This window comes from Argiope bruennichi, chromosome 9 (assembly GCF_947563725.1).
Source record: "Argiope bruennichi chromosome 9, qqArgBrue1.1, whole genome shotgun sequence".
Lineage (NCBI taxonomy): Eukaryota > Metazoa > Arthropoda > Arachnida > Araneae > Araneidae > Argiope > Argiope bruennichi.
Window position 1 is genome coordinate 79,059,039 of NC_079159.1, and position 24,986 is coordinate 79,084,024.

A 24,986-nucleotide genomic window follows, 5' to 3' on the forward strand; every position below is an offset into this window, starting at 1 on the left:
TCGCAAGCTCGCTAAAAAATTTGTAATTCCGCTCTTCATTTTTACATTAAATTGTGGATTTGGAGCAAGGTTTTATAGCAATAAATTGTGGATTTGGAGCAATAATTTCTCTGTACTACGTAGACGAAAAAATAAAAAGCTGTTTCTATAACTCATCTCGTTCATTCATGTGAATGCTCAAGACCTTAATCTGAAAATACTTTTCCTTATTCAAATCGTAACTTCATCAAATCTTGTATAGAAAAGAATCCTTAAAGAGCGATTTTCTTAAAAATGAAAATAAAACCAACGAGAGTAATCTCTCCAAACTTCCTCGCAAGCTCGCTAAAAAATTTGTAATTCCGCTCTTCATTTCTACATTAAATTGTGTATTTGGAGCAAGGTTTTATAGCAATAAATTGTGGATTTGGAGCAATAATTTCTCTGTACTACGTAGACGAAAAAACAAAAAGCTGTTTCTATAACTCATCTCGTTCATTCATGTGAATGCTCAAGACCTTAATCTGAAAATACTTTTCTTTATTCAAATCGTAACTTCATCAAATCTTGTATAGAAAAGAATCCTTAAAGAGCGATTTTCTTAAAAATGAAAATAAAACGAACGAGAGTAATCTCTCCAAACTTCCTCGCAAGCTCGCTAAAAAATTTGTAATTCCGCTCTTCATTTCTACATTAAATTGTGGATTTGGAGCAAGGTTTTATAGCAATAAATTGTGGATTTGGAGCAATAATTTCTCTGTACTACGTAGACGAAAAAATAAAAAGCTGTTTCTATAACTCATCTCGTTCATTCATGTGAATGCTCAAGACCTTAATCTGAAAATACTTTTCCTTATTCAAATCGTAACTTCATCAAATCTTGTATAGAAAAGAATCCTTAAAGAGCGATTTTCTTAAAAATGAAAATAAAACGAACGAGAGTAATCTCTCCAAACTTCCTCGCAAGCTCGCTAAAAAATTTGTAATTCCGCTCTTCATTTCTACATTAAATTGTGGATTTGGAGCAAGGTTTTATAGCAATAAATTGTGGATTTGGAGCAATAATTTCTCTGTACTACGTAGACGAAAAAATAAAAAGCTGTTTCTATAACTCATCTCGTTCATTCATGTGAATGCTCAAGACCTTAATCTGAAAATACTTTTCCTTATTCAAATCGTAACTTCATCAAATCTTGTATAGAAAAGAATCCTTAAAGAGCGATTTTCTTAAAAATGAAAATAAAACCAACGAGAGTAATCTCTCCAAACGTCCTCGCAAGCTCGCTAAAAAATTTGTAATTCCGCTCTTCATTTCTACATTAAATTGTGGATTTGGAGCAAGGTTTTATAGCAATAAATTGTGGATTTGGAGCAATAATTTCTCTGTACTACTTAGACGAAAAAATAAAAAGCTGTTTCTATAACTCATCTCGTTCATTCATGTGAATGCTCAAGACCTTAATCTGAAAATACTTTTCCTTATTCAAATCGTAACTTCATCAAATCTTGTATAGAAAAGAATCCTTAAAGAGCGATTTTCTTAAAAATGAAAATAAAACCAACGAGAGTAATCTCTCCAAACTTCCTCGCAAGCTCGCTAAAAAATTTGTAATTCCGCTCTTCATTTCTACATTAAATTGTGGATTTGGAGCAAGGTTTTATAGCAATAAATTGTGGATTTGGAGCAATAATTTCTCTGTACTACGTAGACGAAAAAATAAAAAGCTGTTTCTATAACTCATCTCGTTCATTCATGTGAATGCTCAAGACCTTAATCTGAAAATACTTTTCCTTATTCAAATCGTAACTTCATCAAATCTTGTATAGAAAAGAATCCTTAAAGAGCGATTTTCTTAAAAATGAAAATAAAACCAACGAGAGTAATCTCTCCAAACGTCCTCGCAAGCTCGCTAAAAAATTTGTAATTCCGCTCTTCATTTCTACATTAAATTGTGGATTTGGAGCAAGGTTTTATAGCAATAAATTGTGGATTTGGAGCAATAATTTCTCTGTACTACGTAGACGAAAAAATAAAAAGCTGTTTCTATAACTCATCTCGTTCATTCATGTGAATGCTCAAGACCTTAATCTGAAAATACTTTTCCTTATTCAAATCGTAACTTCATCAAATCTTGTATAGAAAAGAATCCTTAAAGAGCGATTTTCTTAAAAATGAAAATAAAACCAACGAGAGTAATCTCTCCAAACTTCCTCGCAAGCTCACTAAAAAATTTGTAATTCCGCTCTTCATTTCTACATTAAATTGTGGATTTGGAGCAAGGTTTTATAGCAATAAATTGTGGATTTGGAGCAATAATTTCTCTTTACTACGTAGACGAAAAAATAAAAAGCTGTTTCTATAACTCATCTCGTTCATTCATGTGAATGCTCAAGACCTTAATCTGAAAATACTTTTCCTTATTCAAATCGTAACTTCATCAAATCTTGTATAGAAAAGAATCCTTAAAGAGCGATTTTCTTAAAAATGAAAATAAAACGAATGAGAGTAATCTCTCCAAACTTCCTCGCAAGCTCGCTAAAAAATTTGTAATTCCGCTCTTCATTTCTACATTAAATTGTGGATTTGGAGCAAGGTTTTATAGCAATAAATTGTGGATTTGGAGCAATAATTTCTCTGTACTACGTAGACGAAAAAATAAAAAGCTGTTTCTATAACTCATCTCGTTCATTCATGTGAATGCTCAAGACCTTAATCTGAAAATACTTTTCCTTATTCAAATCGTAACTTCATCAAATCTTGTATAGAAAAGAATCCTTAAAGAGCGATTTTCTTAAAAATGAAAATAAAACCAACGAGAGTAATCTCTCCAAACTTCCTCGCAAGCTCGTTAAAAAATTTGTAATTCCGCTCTTCATTTCTACATTAAATTGTGGATTTGGAGCAAGGTTGTGGAGAGTATAAAAATTCAGACTTTTATTTTCGGAATTACGCTCTTGAAAGTTGTGTGTTTCATAGAATAGTAAAAAACAAACAATCAAAAACAAACCAGGTTCTTATGTATTAGTAACAGTAAAACATCAACGGATTATAGTCACGAAAGAGCCTATTTTCGAGCGATATTTGGCAATTCTTTCTTTGGTAGTTAATCAATGGAATACAGTTAATGCATAAGTACAGGAAAATCGAGTATACATTTTGGACGCCTTTTTTCCCCTCACGAATGTCGCTAAAATTTGGTGTAGAACTATAACTGTAAATCAAATACTAAATTTCTATAGTCATTGAGTTACATGCATGCGAAAGTACGGACAGATAGATAGTTAACTTTTTGATATACAGGGTGATCAAGAAATAGCAGGAAGTGTTAGGAACCCTGTAGCGTGTTTTATACTAAACGAAATATTACAAAATTTGGCCACCATACACATTAAAATATGCTGTTTCGATTTATCAAGAAAAAAAAATTAGTACCAAAAAACGCCGATAGGGAAAATCCTGGCGCTGCGATGGAAAACTTTATTATATAATTTGCTGATACTGGTATTTTGTAACATGACATAGAAGATAAAAAGAAGTTGCTGGAATTTCAGTCATTCTGCGTTTCCACTACGTGGATGCGCCTTATTAGTCAAGCTGTTTTATCAGCGGGATGAAAAGGCCAGTGCTGCTCTTCGTGAATACCGGCTGTTAAAACAGTTACGTAGAGGACCGATGACCATAACTAACTTACGAAGAATGGTTGAAAGATTTGAAACAACTGGAATTCCTGGTGTGCGAGAATTCAAGGCCGAGGACATGAAGGTATAAAGCAGGAACATGTTGAAAAAGTTGCAGAGGCCGTTATGGATCAGGCGATAGCTAATAAGCAAGGTACCAGCTGTGCATGTTCAATATCACGAAAAACAGATATCCCGTTCTCGACGGTGCAGAAGATATTGCGTAAGATCTTGAAATTTTATCCGTATACGAAAACACCCATTAACTGATGACACTGATTGGAATCTTGGCATTTTCTGTTTCACTTAAAAGGCGTTGCGTATCAATTATACGTTCCTGACATTCTTACTTTAAAAGATAAAATAATGTTACATGCCAGACGAATAAATGCCGATATGATACGAGCCACCGTCGAAAACCTCGTGTACCGCATGCAATTATAGGAACATCAAGTTGGTGGTCACCTTGAGCCGAATTTGTAAGTTGTTATAATAAACGTTTTTCATTGGTATTTGGTGTGTTGCTATTTACTGTTTTCATTGGCAGTTATGTATTCTGTTTTCACACATTATGCGCTTACAGCGCCAAGATTTCCCCTATCGGCGTTTTTTTTGGTACTAATTTTTTTCTTCTTGATAGATCGAAACCGTATACTTTAATGCGTATGGTGGCCAAATTTTGTTATATTTCGTCTAGTATATAACGCGCTACAAGGCTCCGAACACCTCCTGTTATTTCTTGATCACCCTATATTTGGTTGAAAAATTGACAGGAATCGATATTTTAAGTGCAAAAATCGTGAATCAAATTTCATTTACCTAAGTTATGACGTTTTTGTATTATCGCATTTATATGCACGAAATGGTTCAGACTGAAGAACGGTCAACCCCTTGACGAATTTGATTCCAAATTTGGTACACGTCTACATTTTAGATAGTTACCCTATGTACCAAATTTTATCTTTCAAACTATGTTTTTTTTAAAAAAAAATTTATTTATTTAATTTTTAGCTATTGTGTATACTTGTACTAGGATAGCCAGACAGACTTAATTCCCTGGAATGGGTTTCGTTCAAAATTTGAGAGAAACCCACACATTTATGTAAATCCGAATGCCACATTTCATCCATTTATTTCAAAGTATTTTGAGTTAACGCTTTCACAAACAGAATAGCCGGAGTAGCAGACAGGCATAATTCCACAATTTTTTTTTTCAGACCCATGCAGGTTTGAAATTTTGAGAAGCATATTTAGTCTTTGGATGCTTCATATGCGAGAAAATAGATATAAAGCTACATTCCCAATACTTGAATTGGTAAACTGACTGCAATATTTTATAACATATGCAAAAAAAAAAAAAAATTAAAGGACATAAAAACCTCTAGAAAAACCATGCCCTGTTTAATGCTCAGTTTGTTGATTTAATTTTAAAATTTTCTAATTAATTATATAAAGAGAAAAAAAAATGTAAACAGAAAAAAATATATATTTAAAACCACCGCAACGCCCATAATTAAAAATCTAATAGCTAAAACAATAAAGAATATCAATATTAAAAATTTCTTCAAAAAATGAACTGAATTAGAAAAAAAAAAGTTTCTTTGAAAGTAGAATTGATTTTGTTAAAAATGTTTATGTTTTGAACTTTAAATCAGCTTAAAAATAGTTTATATGAAATAATTATCTCAGAGATAAAAAGCTTTGAAATTTCGATTCATTTTTTTTATTTTGATTAAAATTTTGAAAATTCCTTTCATAGTGAGCATTTACAACACAAAAAAAGTTACTAAGTTTATGCTCCGTATTTTGTAGCTTTAAGTCTAAGAAGACCTCATAGAGTGTTTTGAATTATTTTTCATCATGTATGTCACATTAACTATCTTGCCTATACTACATTAGTCTATAGCCATTCTCATATAAAATATTGAATTGTTTTTTTTTTGCATATCTAATTATCTAATGTGCGGAAGATATATATTTATTCTGCTGTAGAAAGAGTTTCAGTAGTAGAAAGAGTGTTTTTATCACTTCCAAGGAATATGAGTTTCCTCTAATTTCAAGTTAATTTGTCAACCGCAAATATGAGGAGTCATGGCAAATTGGTGTTGATTGGTTGACACGTTTCTCTCCCCCCCTCTTACTATACTTACTATATTTGGTACCTCTTTTCAATGCAATGGCAAGCATATTATGAAAACAAAATAAATAAAAGTTATGTGTACATATAATTATCTAGATAGGGTTCATTGCACAACAATATTTATGGCATAAAAATTATTTAAAACAAGAATTTCTTATAACACCGGAAGTTGTTTTACCAATTCATTAATTTTTCATTGAACTTCCTGTTCATCTCTAATTAATGAGTCAACCCCAAATATGAGGTGTCACCACACACTTGTGTGGTGGTTGCCTGTCTATTTCAGACCATACAGTTCTGAATGTCACTCATTAGTTTGAGGTTTGGCTTCGCTCCTGGTCTTCTGGAAGTCCGACTCCCTCGCCAAGCACTCTCGCCAAAAAGTCCCGTTCCTTACCTTTCGGTCACAACTCGGGATTCGGGCGACAGTTGGCGGTCGAGAGAGGTGAGTCTTTGCTCTTTCTTTGCTTTCTCCCGAATTTTCTCCTCCATTCTTCTTTTTAGTTCACTAAGTTTTAAAAGAGTTCCAAATTTTGATTCTGAACTTCAGTTTTATTGTTTCGAAAAATTTCAATTTTTTGCTCTCTTATTCGTAGCAAATATGATTTTTAATAGATTTTATCTGTGGGGGTGTTCATTTTTCTTGAATTTTCAAGAAAATTCAGATGAGCCTTTGTATTAGTATTTATATGTCCTGTGATAAGTTTCGTTATGTTACGTTATTATTTTGCATCTTTGTTACTTATTTTCATTATTCATTAGATGTTAGTGAATAAGTTAATAATTTTGAATTATTTTTAGAAACATGATAGCATAAAAATAACATTATTACTGTATTTTCTTCTATAAACAATAAGGAGTCGGATTTATCATTTTTTTTGTTCAAATTTATATTTTCTAAAATGAAGTTATGACAATAATAACATTGAAAATAAATAAATTAATTTTTCTCTTAAAATAAGTGTATTAAAACGTGTTTGCACTAATCGCATCTAAAATAACAAAGTATATATTTTCCTATTCACCCATTTAAGTATTATGGTATTACCAATAATTAAACCACAAAAATTTAAAGTTCCTAATTAATACTTATAAATATATTAAAACAAAATCCGCACCTTATAACGTGACTTTATTTCGAACAAACGGAGCTTGGAACTTTTCTAAACAATCGCGGAATGTATTTATATATGTCTAAACATTCCCTGATAGCTGAATAAAAGTTTTAAAACAGAAGGAGAAAATTGCTATACTACTTTAGAAGATAAATCTTTATGCCTTAGGGTTAAAAATTCACTCTCTTTATTTTTTTTATTTAAGTAAAGCTGATGCTGGTATATCAATTTGGATATTTGATTGCAATTTTAGGAATAGAAGCGTTTTAATATATTCTTGAAGATTTCAAAAACTAAATTTTGAATCATTAAGCAAAATTTAGAACGAGGCATTTTACAAGTCCATTTTCATTTTTGAGTGTAATTTAATAGTTTATTATTTGATTCTTTTCAAAATATCTGCATATTATTTTATTCCAATTATTAACTATAAAGCTGAAACTTTCATAGTTTGAGTTTTGTGATGAATACAATTAATTAACAAAAGTAGTTGCCAATTTTTTTTCTCGTATCGAAACTGATTATTCAGTTTTATTTTGCAATTTAAAAAAAAAAATTTGATTTTTAATCAGATTTGTTTTTTTTTTCTAAAACTTTATTTATATTCCAGCTAAGATATTATTTTATTATCGTTGGATATCGAGTTTTGTTGTCTTCAAATAGTGAAAATTTCAATTTTTGTTAGAAAAATTGATGCATTATTTTTACAAAGGAAATAAATATACATTTTTTTTTTTAAATATAAGAATTCAGTCTTGAACAAAGAATTTGAACATAATGTAAAAAAAAAAAAAAATGCCTGTATAGAGAAATAATAAAAGCGGCATTTTTCGTTGTTTAAAAAATGTGTTTAAAGCATTGCAGATATTAAAAATTCATTTAAGGCTAGAATATATTTAAGAATCCAGATATGGATAATTTTCAAATTGCTGGTTCTTAGATCTATATGAAATGACTTGATAAAGCAAATAATAGTAAGTAAATATTTTTTTTGAAAATATTCTTAAGAAAAACAAATTTTGGCTATCTTCTGATTTTTTTTTTAATCAGAAGGACTAAACATCTTCGGAACTCTGCAATTCAATACTAGTATATAAATCGTTACTTTGAAGCATTCATATATTAAATGTGATGAGGCTATGATATGCTTGCCGTAATATGATATGGCCGTAAAGATTAAAATTTGATTAATAATTCATACTTCATAAAATGTATCAAATTTCGTGCCGCCGTACTTAATAAATGCACAGATATATTAGTAATAAGTGCTACTTTCAATCAAACGAACTTCGATGCAAAATTGTTCAATCAAACGAACTTCGATTGCGAGTCAGAATAGAATAGTACGATTTCTTCATTGATTCAAAGTATAGATGGTTTTTTTTATTTTTTATTTTTTTAAAGGATGTAAAAATAACTATAATAAAACAGCTATACATAATATATAATATTTGAAATTTTTGCATTAATAAAATTTGAATTTTTCACCTTCAAAATTTATTTTTTTAAAGAAAATTACCCAAAAATTATAACTTTGATACCTGTGATGGGGTTTTTATTACATTTTCAAACCGTTTGAATACTGAATATAATGATTGTGCTGTATTTTATAGCGAATAAATTTTTTAAAAATTAATTTTAAAATATGAAAATTCTTAAATTTTTATCAAAATAGTTTTGGAAGTGAATAAAAGATATGCACGAATTGAAAAATGAATAATTTTAACAGATAAAATTTACACTCTATAAAATAAATGATATCCCATGTTTTTATATCATAATATTATTTGGATATAGATATTTTTTTTGTCATACTATTTTTAAGATATCAAAGATATAAATTTTTGTTAAAAATTTGCTCATCAACTTCAGTTAATCAAATAAAGTTAATTATAAAATTAACTTTCTTTTATAATTTTTTAAATACTCAATATGACATCAAAATATGTTGCACAATATATCAAAAATTTTTGATGGTAGCAAATAATTCAGTTCAAAAATCAGTTTTTCATTTATAAATTTTGTTAAGAAGACATTCAGAATCTGTTTTAACCACATAAATATCATGGTGTTACAGCATTTATTATTTTTCTTCTATGCTATTTAGGACCTCCAGTTTGTTTTAGTTATATTAACTCTTTATTTTGAATAAACAAGATGACAAATGAAAATTTTAGCTGAAGTCAAATGAAAAAATGGCGCTCAACTCCAAGTTTTCACACCGCACTACTTGAATGTTTAATGGGCGAAGGGAAATTTAATTTGCACCAGGGTCGTATATACACTGGGACTGTGGGGGAATACAGGACCTCGGTGGCTGATTGGTGAGATTTCCGAGATCCTAGGGCTTTAGTTTAGAAATTTGATTCCATTAAAATCTGTGCCTGATATTCGCCAAATCTGATATCATTGGTCAAGCATCCTTCCTGTGTGTTCCTCGTGTTAATTTGAAGGGATGGGCCAGCCCAAGTATCATTCTCGTCATTTGACCTCTGTTGAAAATACGAGGTTCGTTCTGAAATAGTCCTTGAGCTCTTCCAAAATGAAATGTAACTGAATTAAACTCAGTGGAATAGATTGTCGAACCTATAATTTTGATGTAGAAAATTAATTTGTGGAGATATTATCAGCTCTTTTCGACTCTAGTTCATTGAAAGTTGATCGTGGTAGTTATGCATCTTTTTTATCTTTCCGAGTAACTTCTTTTTGTTAAATTAGTGAGTAGTAGGCTCTTTTTCTTAGTTTCACAAAGTTCATTGAAAAAGTAAGACCTGATTTTAGTTTAGTTACATTAAAATTCTATTTTAAAGTAACACTAAGGTTAGTTTGGGACGGATCTATCAATTATGAACCGTGGTCAGATGTTCAGGAAGGCACCTGAGCTGGCATATCCCTCTCCAAAATAAGATCTGGTACTGACAATTTTAATATATGGATGTCTAAATGCAAAATCCAGCATTATACTTGTCATCGAATGTAAAAGATAGCAGAGGTCTGATAGTAGGATGGCTTTAGTATCAGAGCTTTGGTAAGTGAAGACATAATCCCACTAAGGAACCGCACAGTGATAATTGAATCTTCTTTTCTGGTAGGACGTGCTCATGTTGGTGCAGCAAGGAAGTAAATCTGAAGAATAGCACAGTAACTTTGCAGCCGTTCCAATGATTTGAAGAATAAATGATGAATCATAAGATTCACACCATAATAGTCTTTATTTATTATTTCAAAGAATCATCTTCTTCACACCTTACAAAGGAAAAATTTTGCAAATCAAAATTTCCTCTGTTAAAAAAAAAATTCTCTGCGTTTCTGCTAACCAAAATTTGAAATCAAGTATTTATTGATTTTTTTTATGTGTACGAAAAGATTAAAGAAATTCTTCAATTAATAACGCTTCATGCCGGCGTCGTAGCCTAGAGGTAACGCGTCTTCCCCGTGATCTGGGCGTCCCGGGGCCGCGGTGGCCTGGTAGTAAGCTCTTGGCTTGTGAGCCGTAGGTTTTCAGGTTCGAGACTCGATTCCACTGAAGAACCGTCGTGTAAGGGGGTTTGTTGCACGTTAAATCCGTCATGCCAAACATCCTCCCGCTGGTGTGGTGTGGCGTGGAGAGAGGGGTTCCAGCTCAGGTGTCGTCCTCGTCATCTGACCGCGGTTCAAAATGACGAGGTCCGTCCCAAAATAGCCCTAGGGTTGCTTTACAACGGGACGTTAATATAACTAAACTAAACTAAACTAAACTAAACTAAACCCGGGTCCGAGTCCTGGTTCAGGCATGACTGTTCTTTACACTTTTTTCTATCTGTGAGGTGTGTGAAAGACCTCCCCCCCCCACTGTAAAAAGGGTTTGTGAAAGCGAGTATGTGAATGTTATCTTCATATGAGCTAGGAGTCAAACTTCTACCCTCGGGTGCTTAGGGGCATTTGCCCTCAGAAGCTACTGCACAAAATCGGCTTAAATCGCTGACTTCGTTAGCGAGCTTATCTATGGCAAGTGCCATAAGTAACAACAACATAATGCTCCATTCTGAAGAATTACGAAGACAATTTTGGCACAGATTTCTTAATTTTGAATCACGGGCTGATGACAATTGATGACTGACTGATTGATTTATTGACTGTCATAACATTTAAGTTCTTTCTGTTTTTCTGAATTTCTATTTCATACCAGTGGGAGAGTGTTTGCACTTGACGTTAGATTTAAAGTGGATTAGCCATTTTACTCACGATGATTCTTCGTCAAAAATGGGAAGTCATAATGGCCTAAGGTATCGTTTTTGTCTTCCAAAAGGATCCAAATTTGAAATCTGGTTTTGCCATCGAGCATATGGGCCTTTCGTTACTTTAAATCAGATATCACTGACGAAATGTTGTCACGCTAAAGTAGGGTAGAAGCTCAAGTATAACCCTTGGCATCTGGTCATGGTTCAAGATGACAAAGTTCTTTCTGAAATATCTTTCGTATAATTTCAGTATGGAGTGTTAATATAATTAAACTAAGCTAACTTAAGAGGTATCGGATTTCGAACATATCATTCTCTGATCCGGATTATATATATAAACACTGGTGCATAATTTTTGCTGTCTACTGTGCATTCAATGTTTTGAAAAATTGATTTGACATAAAACAGCTCTCGTGAGTAAGATAACTCATTTCGTATTTTAAAAAGGGTTCGAATTACTAGGAGAAGATTTGAGATGGGAATCTAAGCTTAAAACTTCTTCGCCATCCCGAAATGGATATATTTGATCCGCATCGCAAATTTAATGCGAACTAAAACTTATTACTCTGCAGATTTGCTGTGGAGTCCGGCGCAAATCTCCGATTCCCCGATTCTGAAGATGACTCTAACATAGGGTACGATGGTGTAAATGTTCTGAAAAATATCAGCATTTCAAATGATGAAGTTTTTGGATATGAGGTAAGTAAAACTGTAAGATCATTCTTACGTATACCATTTACTGAGTAATATTACTGCATTCAGCTGTAGTGCCCGGAGGTTAACCTTGAGTTCAAGAACTCTTTTCACCTAGTAAATCGGCATTTTCATAAGCTTTTATTTAACGTGTCTTCTTTCATGTATATAAAAATGGAATTTTGTATTTGAATTTTTTACTCACTTCTTGGAGTACTAATAACTAAAACTTTGTCCAATTGTGTATTTCCGATGATAATACGTAGTTAGTATTTTCAGAAATTAAATATTTATAAATTTTTGTTATTTTGATTCAATACTCAAGGTGTCATGTGGTACTGTTTCAAAAAGTTACAATGTTTCTTAATAATTAAAGTGAATTTAGGAATGTAATGGCTAAAAACAACACCCCTTACTTTAATATGTTGACTACCACGTGAATTATCTGGGATTTACACTTTATTTTATAACGAAATGATACGAGATAGAAAAAAAAAGAGGGTCATCTAATTAGATAATTCCGATACACGAAGTTAAACAAGCTCATGAAAAAGTACAAAGGAATTTATTAAAAATCTGTTGGGGCGAACAAAATCACAAAAACATTAAGATTAGAAACGTAATATACTTATCATAAGAAAGAAAATTATTAAATATTCCTTAACTAATAATTGAATATATTATAGATGCCATTAAAGTGCTAGTTTATTTAATATATTTTATCAGTGTCTCGCGCTTTTATGATTTTGTTTTCACCTCTGTATCTTTTATAAAATTACTTTTATTTTTACATTATTTGTTTAACGAGTTAACTTGTTTTGACGAGTTTACTCGTCATAGAAAAAGTACAACATTTTGTGTTATGACGAGTTTATTCGTTAGGAGTATTAAATTATTTAGAGTAAATTAGAGGTTTAGATTAAATAGTAATAATAATTTAGATACGCATTTTCCGAAGTGGTCGAAATAGTTAACTGGTTAATTATTCATTATTCTAACTATTTATATTATTGTTTTACTACTTTTTACATTTTATTTTTATTATTTATTTATTTGTTATAGATAATCGATTTTATAGATTTATTTGTTATTAGATTTAATTTTCATTATATAATTAAAAGTGCTTTCCTTTAAAATTTCATTAATAATTGGTTTTGACATAACTTTAGAATTCCCTTATAAAAAAAATTAGATGCTCACCAATCTTAATTCATATTTCTAATTAACTCCTTCCTGCATATTTTGTAAGAGTCGTTCCTGTAATAAGCTATAAAAAATCCACACAAACACTCATTTTGCATTCTGTTCTATGAAGCATTTCGAAAATACTCGCACACTTTCATTTTTCTCTTACCCTACTAACACAGCAAAGCAGAAGTAAAAACTTTTTTCCAGTCTTTGTTGCTTCTTTTTATTTTATAGATAAATTTAAGAAAAATTGGGCAAATATAAATCGCTTTTCTTTGTTTGCTTGGGAAGCCCTTTCAAGAGGACAATAATTCTTTCTCCGCACTTTCTCTATTATTATTATTTTTTTCTTCTCTGAGTGTCAAGTTCAACTTTTACGTCTTTTTGAACTCGGTAAGTTGCTATAAAGTTTTTGACAAATTGGTTTACATTGAGAAACAATGGCAGCCTGTTTTGGGCAGCCAAACAAAGTAAGTGGACAAAATTGATTTCATATATCAAAAAACGAATGTATTGACAACTGAATCATGGACTCGTGGCTCTTATAGTGGATGTATTTCTTTTCTTTTAACAAGTGTATTTAATAAGCTTTTATTTAGTTGGATGAGGAGATTTTATCAACTAAATATGTTTTGAATTTATAAGTAGCTTTAACAGTGCTCCAAGAAAAAGACTGAATATTTTTCTAGGCACATTATGCATATTTTTGGAATAAATTTCTTTATATAATTTCATTTTGAATTTTATATACCATTTTCTCTGACATCAGAGACAAATTTGGAATTACATTGACGTATCTCTAAGAAATAGAAGAACGAGAAATATACAAATTGAAAACTTTGTTTTAAAACATAGTTTTAAAAGATGTTTTAATTTTATCCCATATTTTCAGATTCTTAGTCTTTAATTTAGGATTTATTATTATAAATATTATGGATCCAGCCGCCTATGATGGCAAGTTGGTTTTCCGGGAATTATGGTAGCTAAAAATTTCAAATATTATGTATATCTTAGTATTAAGTCCTCAGCAAAATATTTTTAAGTTTTAAATTTTAATAGATACTTTGAACTTAATACTTTAAAAATTCTTTATTATTCTATTTATTGTGCGAATCATATTCCTAATTTTTTAAATATATAATTATATCATGGGATAGAGCAGATCAAAACTAGATGTATTTTAAAGCTTTTTGTTTACCATTTCTTGATTTAGAATTTAAAAATTAATTGCAAATACAACAAAAATTTTATTAAAAGAAAGCCTTATACTGAAACTTTGTAAACTTGGAAAAATAAACCGAATTTTTAAACCTTGATCGTCAACAATTAATAAGAAGTGAAATGAAATATCCGTAGTTAACAATGAAAACGATTTTGAGTTTCATGAAATGAGTTGAATTGAAACTGAAATATATTGTAAAATACACTTAAAATATTTTTTAACCAGTAGAAGTGGTCTACTCAACTTTCTCGCATACTTTCTAATAAACCTGTCAAGCCAGAGAAGGCATTACACGGCACTGACGTACAATAGTTACGAAATATTAACTTTTGGCATCAATTTAGCATTTTTACTGAATCTGTCGTACTGTCATTTTTACTGAATCTGTGTCTTTGGCAATTTTATTGATTAATCGCTGGTATGCAGTTAATAGTGTCCGAAAATTGAATTTATTTTTCAGACGTGTTTTCACAAACCGATTGAATCAAAAATTTAACACAAAACTGCACTTGTAGTCACAAAATATCAGATCAAAATTGATAGATTTAAATCATTGCTTTTTTGAATTATCTCGTTTACATGTTTCAGTAAGTACAAACAGACATCCACTCTTCGGCTCAAAATTTGACAGATGTCTACTTTATAGATCTTAAAACTGTATTACAGAATCTTATCTATTTAGATCTCTCTGTCTCGTAACTCGTATTCGGACAGACGGACTTCCTCTGAACAGAACAAATTTTACTCAAAATTTGATAGAAATCTGAAAATTTGGTGTAAAGACCGTATACCAAATTTCATCCATCTAGATCAAAGCGCTTTTGAGTTATCTTTGTCACAGACAGATAGACCGAAATTTTCCCCAAAATATTTGAATTCAGGGAGATTTAAAATGTACAAATGCCTCAAAATATCGAGTTTGAATATTTTGATGATTACTATTCTCTATACTATGCATACGAAAAAATAAAGTTAAATGAAATAGGAAAAAAAAAATTGCGGCATTAAATGGTATCATTTGAACGATGATTTTTTGAATTTTAAGGCATGTAAAAGATTCATGCAATAATACTTTCGGAAGTATCGCGGAGAAACACGAAAGTCTCGTTTAATTTTTAACTAATTAAATTATGATAAATATTTCAAAACATTTCCCTGTGTTTTTCTCCAAAATTTTTATCCTACCGAACATATAAATATTCTAAATTTTAGGTCACTAATACACACCGTCACACATACATTCATCTTTGTTGTAAGTAGAGATAGTGATTGGTTGAAAAGAATTTTTCTCAAATTTACTAATAGGCAGCGCTAATGTGTGGAATCAAAATTTATTAAATTTAACAGACTGAATATTATTTAAAATTTTGAAAATATATAAACAGTTAATTTTTTTAAAGAGAACAATGGCTGTATAAAATTTCAAAGCTTTTAGTACATCGGAAATTGAGCGAAAATTGATAAAAAGAATTTCATCTTTACAACCAAGAAACTAAGATTAAAGAAAAGTATATGAAGAATTTAGGAAAGTAATATGAATATACTTTTACAGTTCTTTTAATATCGATATTTAGTTGTAAGGCCGGCGTCCTTGCATAGGGGTAGCGCATCTTCCCCGTGATCGGGTGTCCCGGGTTCGAATCCCGACTCGGGCATGGTTGTTCTTCATCTGTGTTCTATCTGTGAGGTGTGTGAATGTGCCCTCCTGTAAAAAGGGGTTGTGCAAGCGAATGTGCGAATTTCTTCTTCATATGAGCTAGAAGTCAGACTTCTGCCCTCGGGTGCTCAGGGGTCTTTACCCTTAGAAGCTACTGAACCCTCTTTCCGTCGTAACGCGGACACGACATCATCATTTAATTGTAATTGTAGCTTTTCCTACTTAACTTGAATATAAAAAAGACATTTGTTCTTTATTTCATTAAATGCACGGTGTCTCCTAACTATTTTTCAGAAATATAAAAGCAAGACTATGGGACCAAAATAAGCAGATTTTGTAAACTGTGCATGCAGTTAGCCTGATTTGATAGTAGATACATGTGATAAGGCAGCCTTTACGTGTTAAAACCTATTAACACATTTTGATATTTGATGTGACATAAAATCACACTTAGATTATTAATGCACCTAGATAATTACACCTCTGTATTAGATTCTCCATTTATTGACTGGTTATTACACAATTACTAAGCAGAATGGACCAAATAGAATGATCTAATGGTGTTAATTACAAAATTTAAGACGAAAATTGTTTAATTGAATACAAACTGAATTAAAAAATGATTAAATTATATGTATTAGAACTCGATAACACAGACAATTTAATCCCAAATATGACACAAATATATTTTGGACTACGGAAATGAGTGTCTAAAAACAATTTTATCGAAATTTCAAATAATTAAAGTCGAGCAAGAATTGTGTGCTTTCATATTATAATTTCTAAAAATATTATTAAGCAAAACATTTTTTTTTATTTATTTTAAAATTTTTAAAAAATTGTATTTTTAATTATATAAAATTAATTTCGTAAACATTATTCTTAAATTTTAGAATTTGTTTTCATAATTTTTAAAATAGACTTTATTGTTGCAATGAAATTCAAACAGCTATCATTGTTTTATCGAATATTTAATCACATGGTTTCTTCCATTGATGGAAACTAAGGATGAAACTATTTGATTACTTTGTGCACATTTTATCTGAGGAATCAGAAAGTAAAATTATAATACTGCAAAATACAATTTGCAGTTTGAAATAGATTAACTAGAGATTTAAGTTTTTCATAATGACATGATATTGTGACATTCCATTTGGAATATTCATGTACAGAATAAATGAAAAAAACCCTTTAAGGCTATAAAAAACAACATGGTTTTAATTATACTTATAAGTCGAAGTTGAAAATAGTGTTTTGAAAAAATCATAATCAACAAGTTATGCATAAAATATTTAATTGAAATAAAATACAAACAATATTTCCGGGGAACCAGATGGATGCCGAAGGTGTCTAGAATGTAATAACTTCTACTTATCCTCTTTCCTAAAATTGTTTTCTAATTATTTGAATTCAAACTTCATTTTAACTTCTGAATTACTCAGAGTTCTTTGTTTTCCATGTTTCTCAGGGTCTAATTTCTAAAACAAAAACTGCATAACATTGAACGATAATATCATGGAGAAATCTAGTGAACAAAAAAGATGATTGCTCATCTAAATTTCGATCCATTTTCCTTCTGGAAAGTATGCAAGATCTGAATGCTTTCCTGCGGGCCTGAATTTTATCACAGTTCCTTTCTATCGTCTTGTCAAAAGTGTTTCTTTTTAACAGAATGGCCTTAAAGAAAGGAGCAATGTTATGGACCCATATAATTTAATATCCAGAATGCAAACATTACGTATGTAGATTCTTTCAAAAAATGGAATTTTTAGATACGATAAACTCTAGCTCCATGGAAGGGTACAGATAAGAATGTTAGAATCCAAATACCTATAAACACACATTTGAAGGATTTATTTACCTGTATTATAGACTTCTTTGTCATACAATGCGTCACAAACGCGAAATCAAATGCAGGAACAATATGGACTAAATTGGACAACTTGATATTTTTGATGACTGCGTTTGTCGTCCCATGCATGAATGTATCTCAGGAAAAACGTTCCTGGTGCGTAGTTTTGTTTGAATACAGTTTGACTGAGCCTCATGCATAATTTAGTAAGAAAAGATCATTCAAAACATATACGCTTTTATGGTATTATTTGAGCTGAGAATGAATATATTTCATATGTACACGTACTTCTACCTGTATTTGTTTGGATCATCTTAAGGAAAAAAAAAAGACATGGAGTTTGAAAAAAATAGTAAATTTAGTACTAGTTTCATGAAATATACAAGAAAATGTTGTACTTAAAAATCACTATAAATAGAATAATAAAATGTTTACCTTTTTTTTTTTTTTTGGAAAATATTTTCTTCCCTCCATATTACAAATATATATATATATATATATATATATATATATATATATATATATATAGGAAATAAAAGGGATGGATTTAACTTTAAAATAATAAAACTTTGTAATTATCATTCCAATCTAAACTCTTAAATTTTCAAAAATCTAATTTTCTCAGAATTTAACAGGATCAAAAGGGTTTGTAATAATAAAAATTCCTATATTGAAGCATCAAATAACCTCATTAAAAATTTAATTAATAATGAATTTCCCAGAAACTACTGTTATGTCAACTTTTTGATTAAACAAGGTATGATTTGGGATTAATCCTTTACCTGAAATAAAAATAGAACTTTCCTTGCCTATTAGATCACTCAATAGATGGCGCTGGGACCCTACAATTTTTTTTTTTTTTTTTTTTTTTACATTTAATGCGTTAGCGTGGAGGTGTTAAAAAGCGGGAATCGCAATCTATAGCTTAAAATTTCTTTGCCTGCTGCTGGTATGTCGTTCCTTTTTGTTTCATTACTGGTTTGAGTGTTATTATATAGTATTTTTGTTATTGTATTTTTGCTTAGTAGTGGAGGTATTCTTCTAATTTATTGTTTTGTATTTTCCTTTCTGTTAAAATGGTATATCTCTTGGGTCTAATTTCAGGGGATTTTCGGGTCACGAGGAATCATTATTTGACTGTTTAGTCTGCATTCCTTCACAGAAAAAATCTTTTTTTTTGAATCCTTGCCTGAGGGTGACCCTTGAAAAAGTCTTCAGGCCGGATTCTTTTTTATTTGGTTTAATTGGATTTTCCTATTAACTTGATTTTTATTACTTTTGTCTCAATTCATCTGTAGTAGTCAATTCATCTGTAGATGTAGCTGCATTTGCGCTCTCTAAATACGATGATGTTTTTTCCTGTTCCTTTTTTGGTTTTAGTTTAAATAAGAAATAATTTTTAGTTGCGATTCCGAAACTATTTCGTTTCGATTTAGTTTCGTTTTCAAATTATTTCTTACTTTAGATTGGTTATTTATATAATATAAATGTTGCGCTTTTTTCACTTGTGGTTGATAGATAACGAGTCACTTGATTCATGACATTTGAGGTTTTTTTCGCCACTATTGTTTGGAATATTTAATGAAAAAGGTTATTACTTCGTAGTAAATATTTATATCGCACTTGATGGTGAAATGGTTACAAAAAAAGAAAAGCTTTAATCAACACCAAATTACACAGTAAATGAATTTTAAACAACATTATTTTTTAATTCTATTTTTAAACACATTGTTTGTGGCACTAATAATGAACAGCTTTCCGGTTTGTTTACCATTTTGAGTAACGGAATTTTTTCCGTTTGTCGGCTGGCAATTGTTTAGATACCTAGCAATACATGTGCTACCCTGTATTGTTTTTTAAAAATAGTAATGGAACTTCCAATGATATCAGAAATTGAAAAAAAAAAGATCAAGAATTCTAATCGCGAAGAAGCTGCTAAGTTGGGAGCAAAAAGGACAAAATTGAGTCAATATTTAGATATTGGAGATATGAGCTAAGAATGTTCTCATTGTGGGATTTTGTGTTCCCATTTGGAAGTAGGCCGATCTGCACATTTATGTTGTCATTATGGAAAGATTAAGCTTTCAACATGGAATTTGAAAACTTGCTGAATGGAACTGACGAACATCGGATACCGTTCTGGACAGCGTCGGAATTAGCGAGCAAAAGCGAGAAAGGGGCGAAACTTCTAAGTATAACTAAAAAGAAGAAAATAATTTCTTGAAAATTTGGATATGAAAATAAAAATCGTAAAAGCATGAGGTACTGATTACAATCTTGATTCATATTTATAGTATATCTTAATTTTAAATTAATAGAAGGGAGTCTTTCTTATTATATTCGATATTTGCTCATTTTTATGAACACAGGGTTTATTTCGCGATTTTCATATTGCATCAAGATAATGGGTTTATTTAGCAATTTTTAGATTAAACCAAGATTGCCAAGCTTCATTATACGTAACATGCTAAGATTTCACCAAGATAGCCAAAATCTAATTGCCAGTAATCAAGTAGTTGACGATTTTTTTTGGCGGTTTATCAAGAGGGCGGTGAAATAAACACGTACTTTATAATGTTCTTGCCTTATTTTTTTTAATTACATTGTTTTGCAAACACTTTACAATTCATTTTTATAATTACGAAAATATGCGAAGAATTTCCTTTTAAATTTGATACTAAATGGGAACTACGAAATACGTATAGAAACGGAATTTGGTTATAATTTATCGGTAAACTGATAATTCATTTCTATAAATGCTAGAATATTGTATTTTTAACTGGGAAAATACAACTGTACAAGATTTCAAGACTATGGAACATTGAAAAGTGAATAGAAAATTGATTTCAAAATCTTTGATCTTCATCCACATTAAAGAAAAGATGTTAGTTAAAAGCGCGTAGAAAAAAGAATCTCCAGTTGCCCTTATTAAAAGTCTATTATGTAAATTAACGAGTCATTTTATCATTATGAAAAATGAAATGGCCTTCTATTAATGTGCATAAAATTGAGTTGGATTGATGTCTGTCCAAAATTCTGTTATTCTGTTCTCTTGATTAGAATTGTTTCTTAATACCTCTATATTTGCTTTAAAATGAATTATTTTATATATATATATAAAGATCATATTCTTTAAATTTTTTCATAAAATTTATTGTATACTTTCAAGGAGAAAGAAAGAAGAAAATTGCTTTCATCATCGATTTAAAAATTTGTTCAGAATTTACATTAAAATTTTCATTTCGATTTTTTTATAAAGCATATTGTAAATTAATTACTATGGAAAGAACAACTCCGAAGTGTCTTTAGACTTAGCACCTTAACTGTTGAATCGCGAGTTGTGTGGGTATCCAGTTTACTAAGTTTCAAGCCTATAAACAGAAATTAAGCCATGGAAGAAAGCAATAAGTATAGAGGATTTAATATAATAATCATGCATAATTTACCTTACTAAATGAATTCCCGAAACAACAAGCTCCAACTAATTAGACAATCGATAAAAGCTAATTTTTTGCTTAAACGAATTTTTATTATTTATCAAAGATATTGTGACAAAATAGATCAGCCACAGTTATTAAAATATTGAAATTAATCTCGCCAATAGAAACTACATGTCTTCTTCGCAAAACATTTAATAAGGAGAAAAAGCAAGAGAGTTAAATGAAGTTGAAATCTATTAATATCATTTTAAAAATTACTCGGAGAGTGAATGTTGTATTAATCAAAATTTTTAGTTTTCCTGGACATTTTACTTTATATCCCGAATATTTTATTTTACAAGGTACAGAGCTTGTCTGGTTTCATGTTTAAATAATTGGTTACAATTTAATCTTTGTAATCCTTTTCTAATGTACTAGAATTCTAATATTTAAATAGTTTTTTTTTGTAATGCAATAAAATATTAACACAATATATTTTATTACTTTCTGTACTTATTAGCATTTAAATTAAATTTTAATTTCAAATTTTATGTGGTATCTAGTTGTTACTCTGAGAAACTTCTGAATACATATTTTCATAATGTTTATAGATAAGATAATAATTATATAAAGTTAATAATATTTATATACATATATTTACATAGATTGATATATTTTATTCGGTATTATAAAAAAAGTATTTATTTATATTTTACAAAGAATAATTAAAAAAACAAACAAAGCCAGCGGGAGAGGTGGAATTCCTGAAATTTTTCCCCACACATTCTGGTAAAGCTGGAATTTGACTCTCTCCAGAATAAAATTTCTGGTCATTGAGCAAAATATCGTTGAAGGCCATGAGTGCTCATATTTTTATTTTTTGACTGCCAAGCATGAGTGTTTGTGTTTTATAGTATTGTGAAAAAAACCCAACCGAATATGCATTTATTGGCGTTTGTGTTGCCCATTTGAAATCAAAATTTGACGCACAATTCAAATTTTAGATGCAAGTTCCCTTATCGAGTTTCATTTATTTAAAACATTGATGTTTTGAGTTTAAGCGTTTACATGTGTGCAACACATTTCTACAGATGATCAGTTCCCTTGGCGGATATGATCAAAAATTTAATACGGTTATCTACGCTTTGGTGCTAAACTGTGCAACAAATTTTATCCATCAAACGTTCTGAAGTTCTCGTATTCATTTGTACTAGAACAGATAGATATAGTATAAATTGACTTTATTAATGGACAAAATTAATTGAAAGATTGACGTTAAGTCCGAGTACCAGTTTTTAAGTTATCGATTTCACGGACAAAGAGATAGAAATAATTAAAAAATTGTTTTTTTTTTTTAAGCTCAGGAAGTTTGAAATGTGGAGATTCATCAAAATCTGGAGTCCGAATTTCTTGACAATTGCACTATTTTCTCATTTTGTATTTGGTATATTAGAAATGAATCATTGTATCATTACATTGTAGTGTAATGATAAACGATCAGTGAAATACAAGATTTGAATATTTTCAGATTATTTTTGTAAATACTGATTGAGAAAGATTTGATATGCAACGCACGAGCGAAATCATTTGTAGTCACATTAATAAATTTTCTTATTTGAAGTTTAGTTGACCTAAAACTAAACTTCTTTGTTTAAAGCTACACAATAAGTATTGTGGGAAGATCCTATTAATATTGAACTAATCAGATGACAAACACAATTCCTGAGTTTTGTGGAGAATTTGCGATGCGCGAGGATAGAACTTGGGACCTTGTGGTTCGCAGTCCAGTAACATGACCACTACACTAAAGCAATTGCTCGTGCAGCGTAGTTGTTAACTGGCTTATAAGCTTTCACCACAGACTGTCCCTCCAGTGAGTCGGAGGTGAGTCGAACGGCTGTACATGTCGGCTGTTGAGTGGTGATGTATTAGCTGTTGATTCTAATGCGCCTGTACTCATTTGAGTAGCGCCAAGCGTTATGGCGAGCGTTGTGTGGGTGAGTAGTTGCTGATGCTGTTGCTACGTCAAGTAAGTCTGATAACTTTGAGTTGCTGTGGGTAGATGGCGCCACAACAGCTGTACGAAGGTTAAAGGTTCATCGTCCGAGGTCACCAATGTGAAGGGTTTGTCCTCACTCATTCCAATTTGCCACAGTCTACAACACTTCTTCAAACTTTCCTACCATACCAGCAGTTGATGCTGGAAGTACGAACAGATGTAATGTTGCCTTGTCCCATATGCACCGACGATCTTCTGTAGAATCAGGTATTGAACACGGAACTTTCAAAAAAGCTTGTGATTTTTTGAAAGTTCCGTGTTCAATATAGAAGATACGAGACTTTTTTATAGAAGATACGAGAAAGTAAAAGAGAGAACATTCTCATTCTTTATCGTTGGAAAGAAGGTTTGAGTTTTTATAAATTGATATAAAAGTGACTGATGTACTTTAAATAATTTTAATCTGTATTATTCAGCTTAATTTCATTCATTGATTAAGTTTACCCTATATATTTCTTTAAAAGTTGTAATCATTTATTAAACTAGAAATACTTTTCTTAATTAACCAAAAGATTTTTTTTTTTTCAAATGGGACGTTAAATTTTGGAGAAAAAAATTTGTTTGAAAATTCAAGTTTTTTTTTTTCTTTAAAAACCACTCTTTTAATTTCAGAAATTTGATACACACTTTAGCCATTTTTTTAAATAAAAAAAAAAACTCTTTTAATTTCAAAAATTTGTTACACACTTTAACCATTTTTTAACAAATGAATGAACAGTCAGGTCCGTCTGTAAACTTTCATTAAGTTAACTAAAATTAAAAGTAGAAATTTTTTTAATGCCTTTGGAATGAATCAGAATAATTTTAAACTTTAAAGTTAAAAAATAAAAATGAAAATCTATCAAATACTTAATATAGCTAAAAATCTCAAACTTGATAAATTTGTTTAAGAAAATTTTTGAAACTTCAGAACCGTTGTTACTATTTACATGTGAATAAACTTTTTTGAATCAAAGACGACAAGTCAAGAAAACTTAAATTCTTAGTAGTTATTTTTGCATTCTTAAAAGAGAAAATGAATTTGCTTTTAATACTCAGTTTTAAGATGTGCAGAGTATTTTTAATACAACTCTGTAAAACTTTATTTTGAACAAAGAATACTTTTAATTACTATGATATTACTAATTATTATAGCTATTAGAAATGGATAATTTAAAATGTCGTCTGTAGGAATTCCTTCTTCTGTGAGTGTAATATCTTCTTACTTTATTCCTATCATAAATGAAAATGTTATGCATGAGGTATGACAGGTGCTTGAGCTGAATTACTTATAAATTTCAATGCAATTTTTTTAAAAAAACATATGAATAAAAACTATAACATTTTTAAAACCTGTGATACGTGTATGTACTGGTGAAAGCTATTTTAAGAATTATTTATGTTAAAAATAATAGCTAAATATTTTTTAATTGTTTGAGATGCCCATCTATAAGCACAACAGGTTAATTTGTAAAATTATTCTTTAAAACTGTCAACTTCAGAAATTATGTAATTCCAATGGATATTTTTTAAAATTAGTAATTTGTAAAATTTTTCATAAAAGAAAAAAAAATTAAAAATGTATTTAATTTCACATTTGGAACATGCTGTAAACAGTCTATCAATGTTTTACAGCGTTTGAAATTCCAAAAGCCAATTGTGGGTTTCTTTTCTTTTGTTTCTTAATGTCCCTTTAACAGTTTCAGGAGGTCTGAGGGATATATTAAGAAATAAACTAATAACTAATAATAATTGTAAGCATTACAATGTTAATAAAATTAAACA

At 30.1% G+C, this 24,986-nt stretch overlaps 1 protein-coding gene across 2 annotated transcripts in view; it reads left to right on the forward strand.

The window, feature by feature from the left end:
- Nucleotides 1–6,130: 6,130 nt before the first annotated feature.
- LOC129984326 (tolloid-like protein 1) overlaps nucleotides 6,131–24,986 on the forward strand; it is a 90,407-nt gene continuing 71,551 nt past the window's right edge. The window contains exon 1 of one of the 2 annotated variants that reach the window (XM_056094189.1): nucleotides 6,131–6,242. Coding sequence is in view for 1 of the 2 variants with exons in the window: in XM_056094187.1 (XP_055950162.1) it covers nucleotides 11,809–11,831 (23 nt within the window). In the remaining variant the exon portion in view is untranslated. Of the gene's footprint in view, nucleotides 6,243–11,156; nucleotides 11,832–24,986 lie in introns of those variants that run through there. The other variant, XM_056094187.1, reaches the window with a different exon arrangement.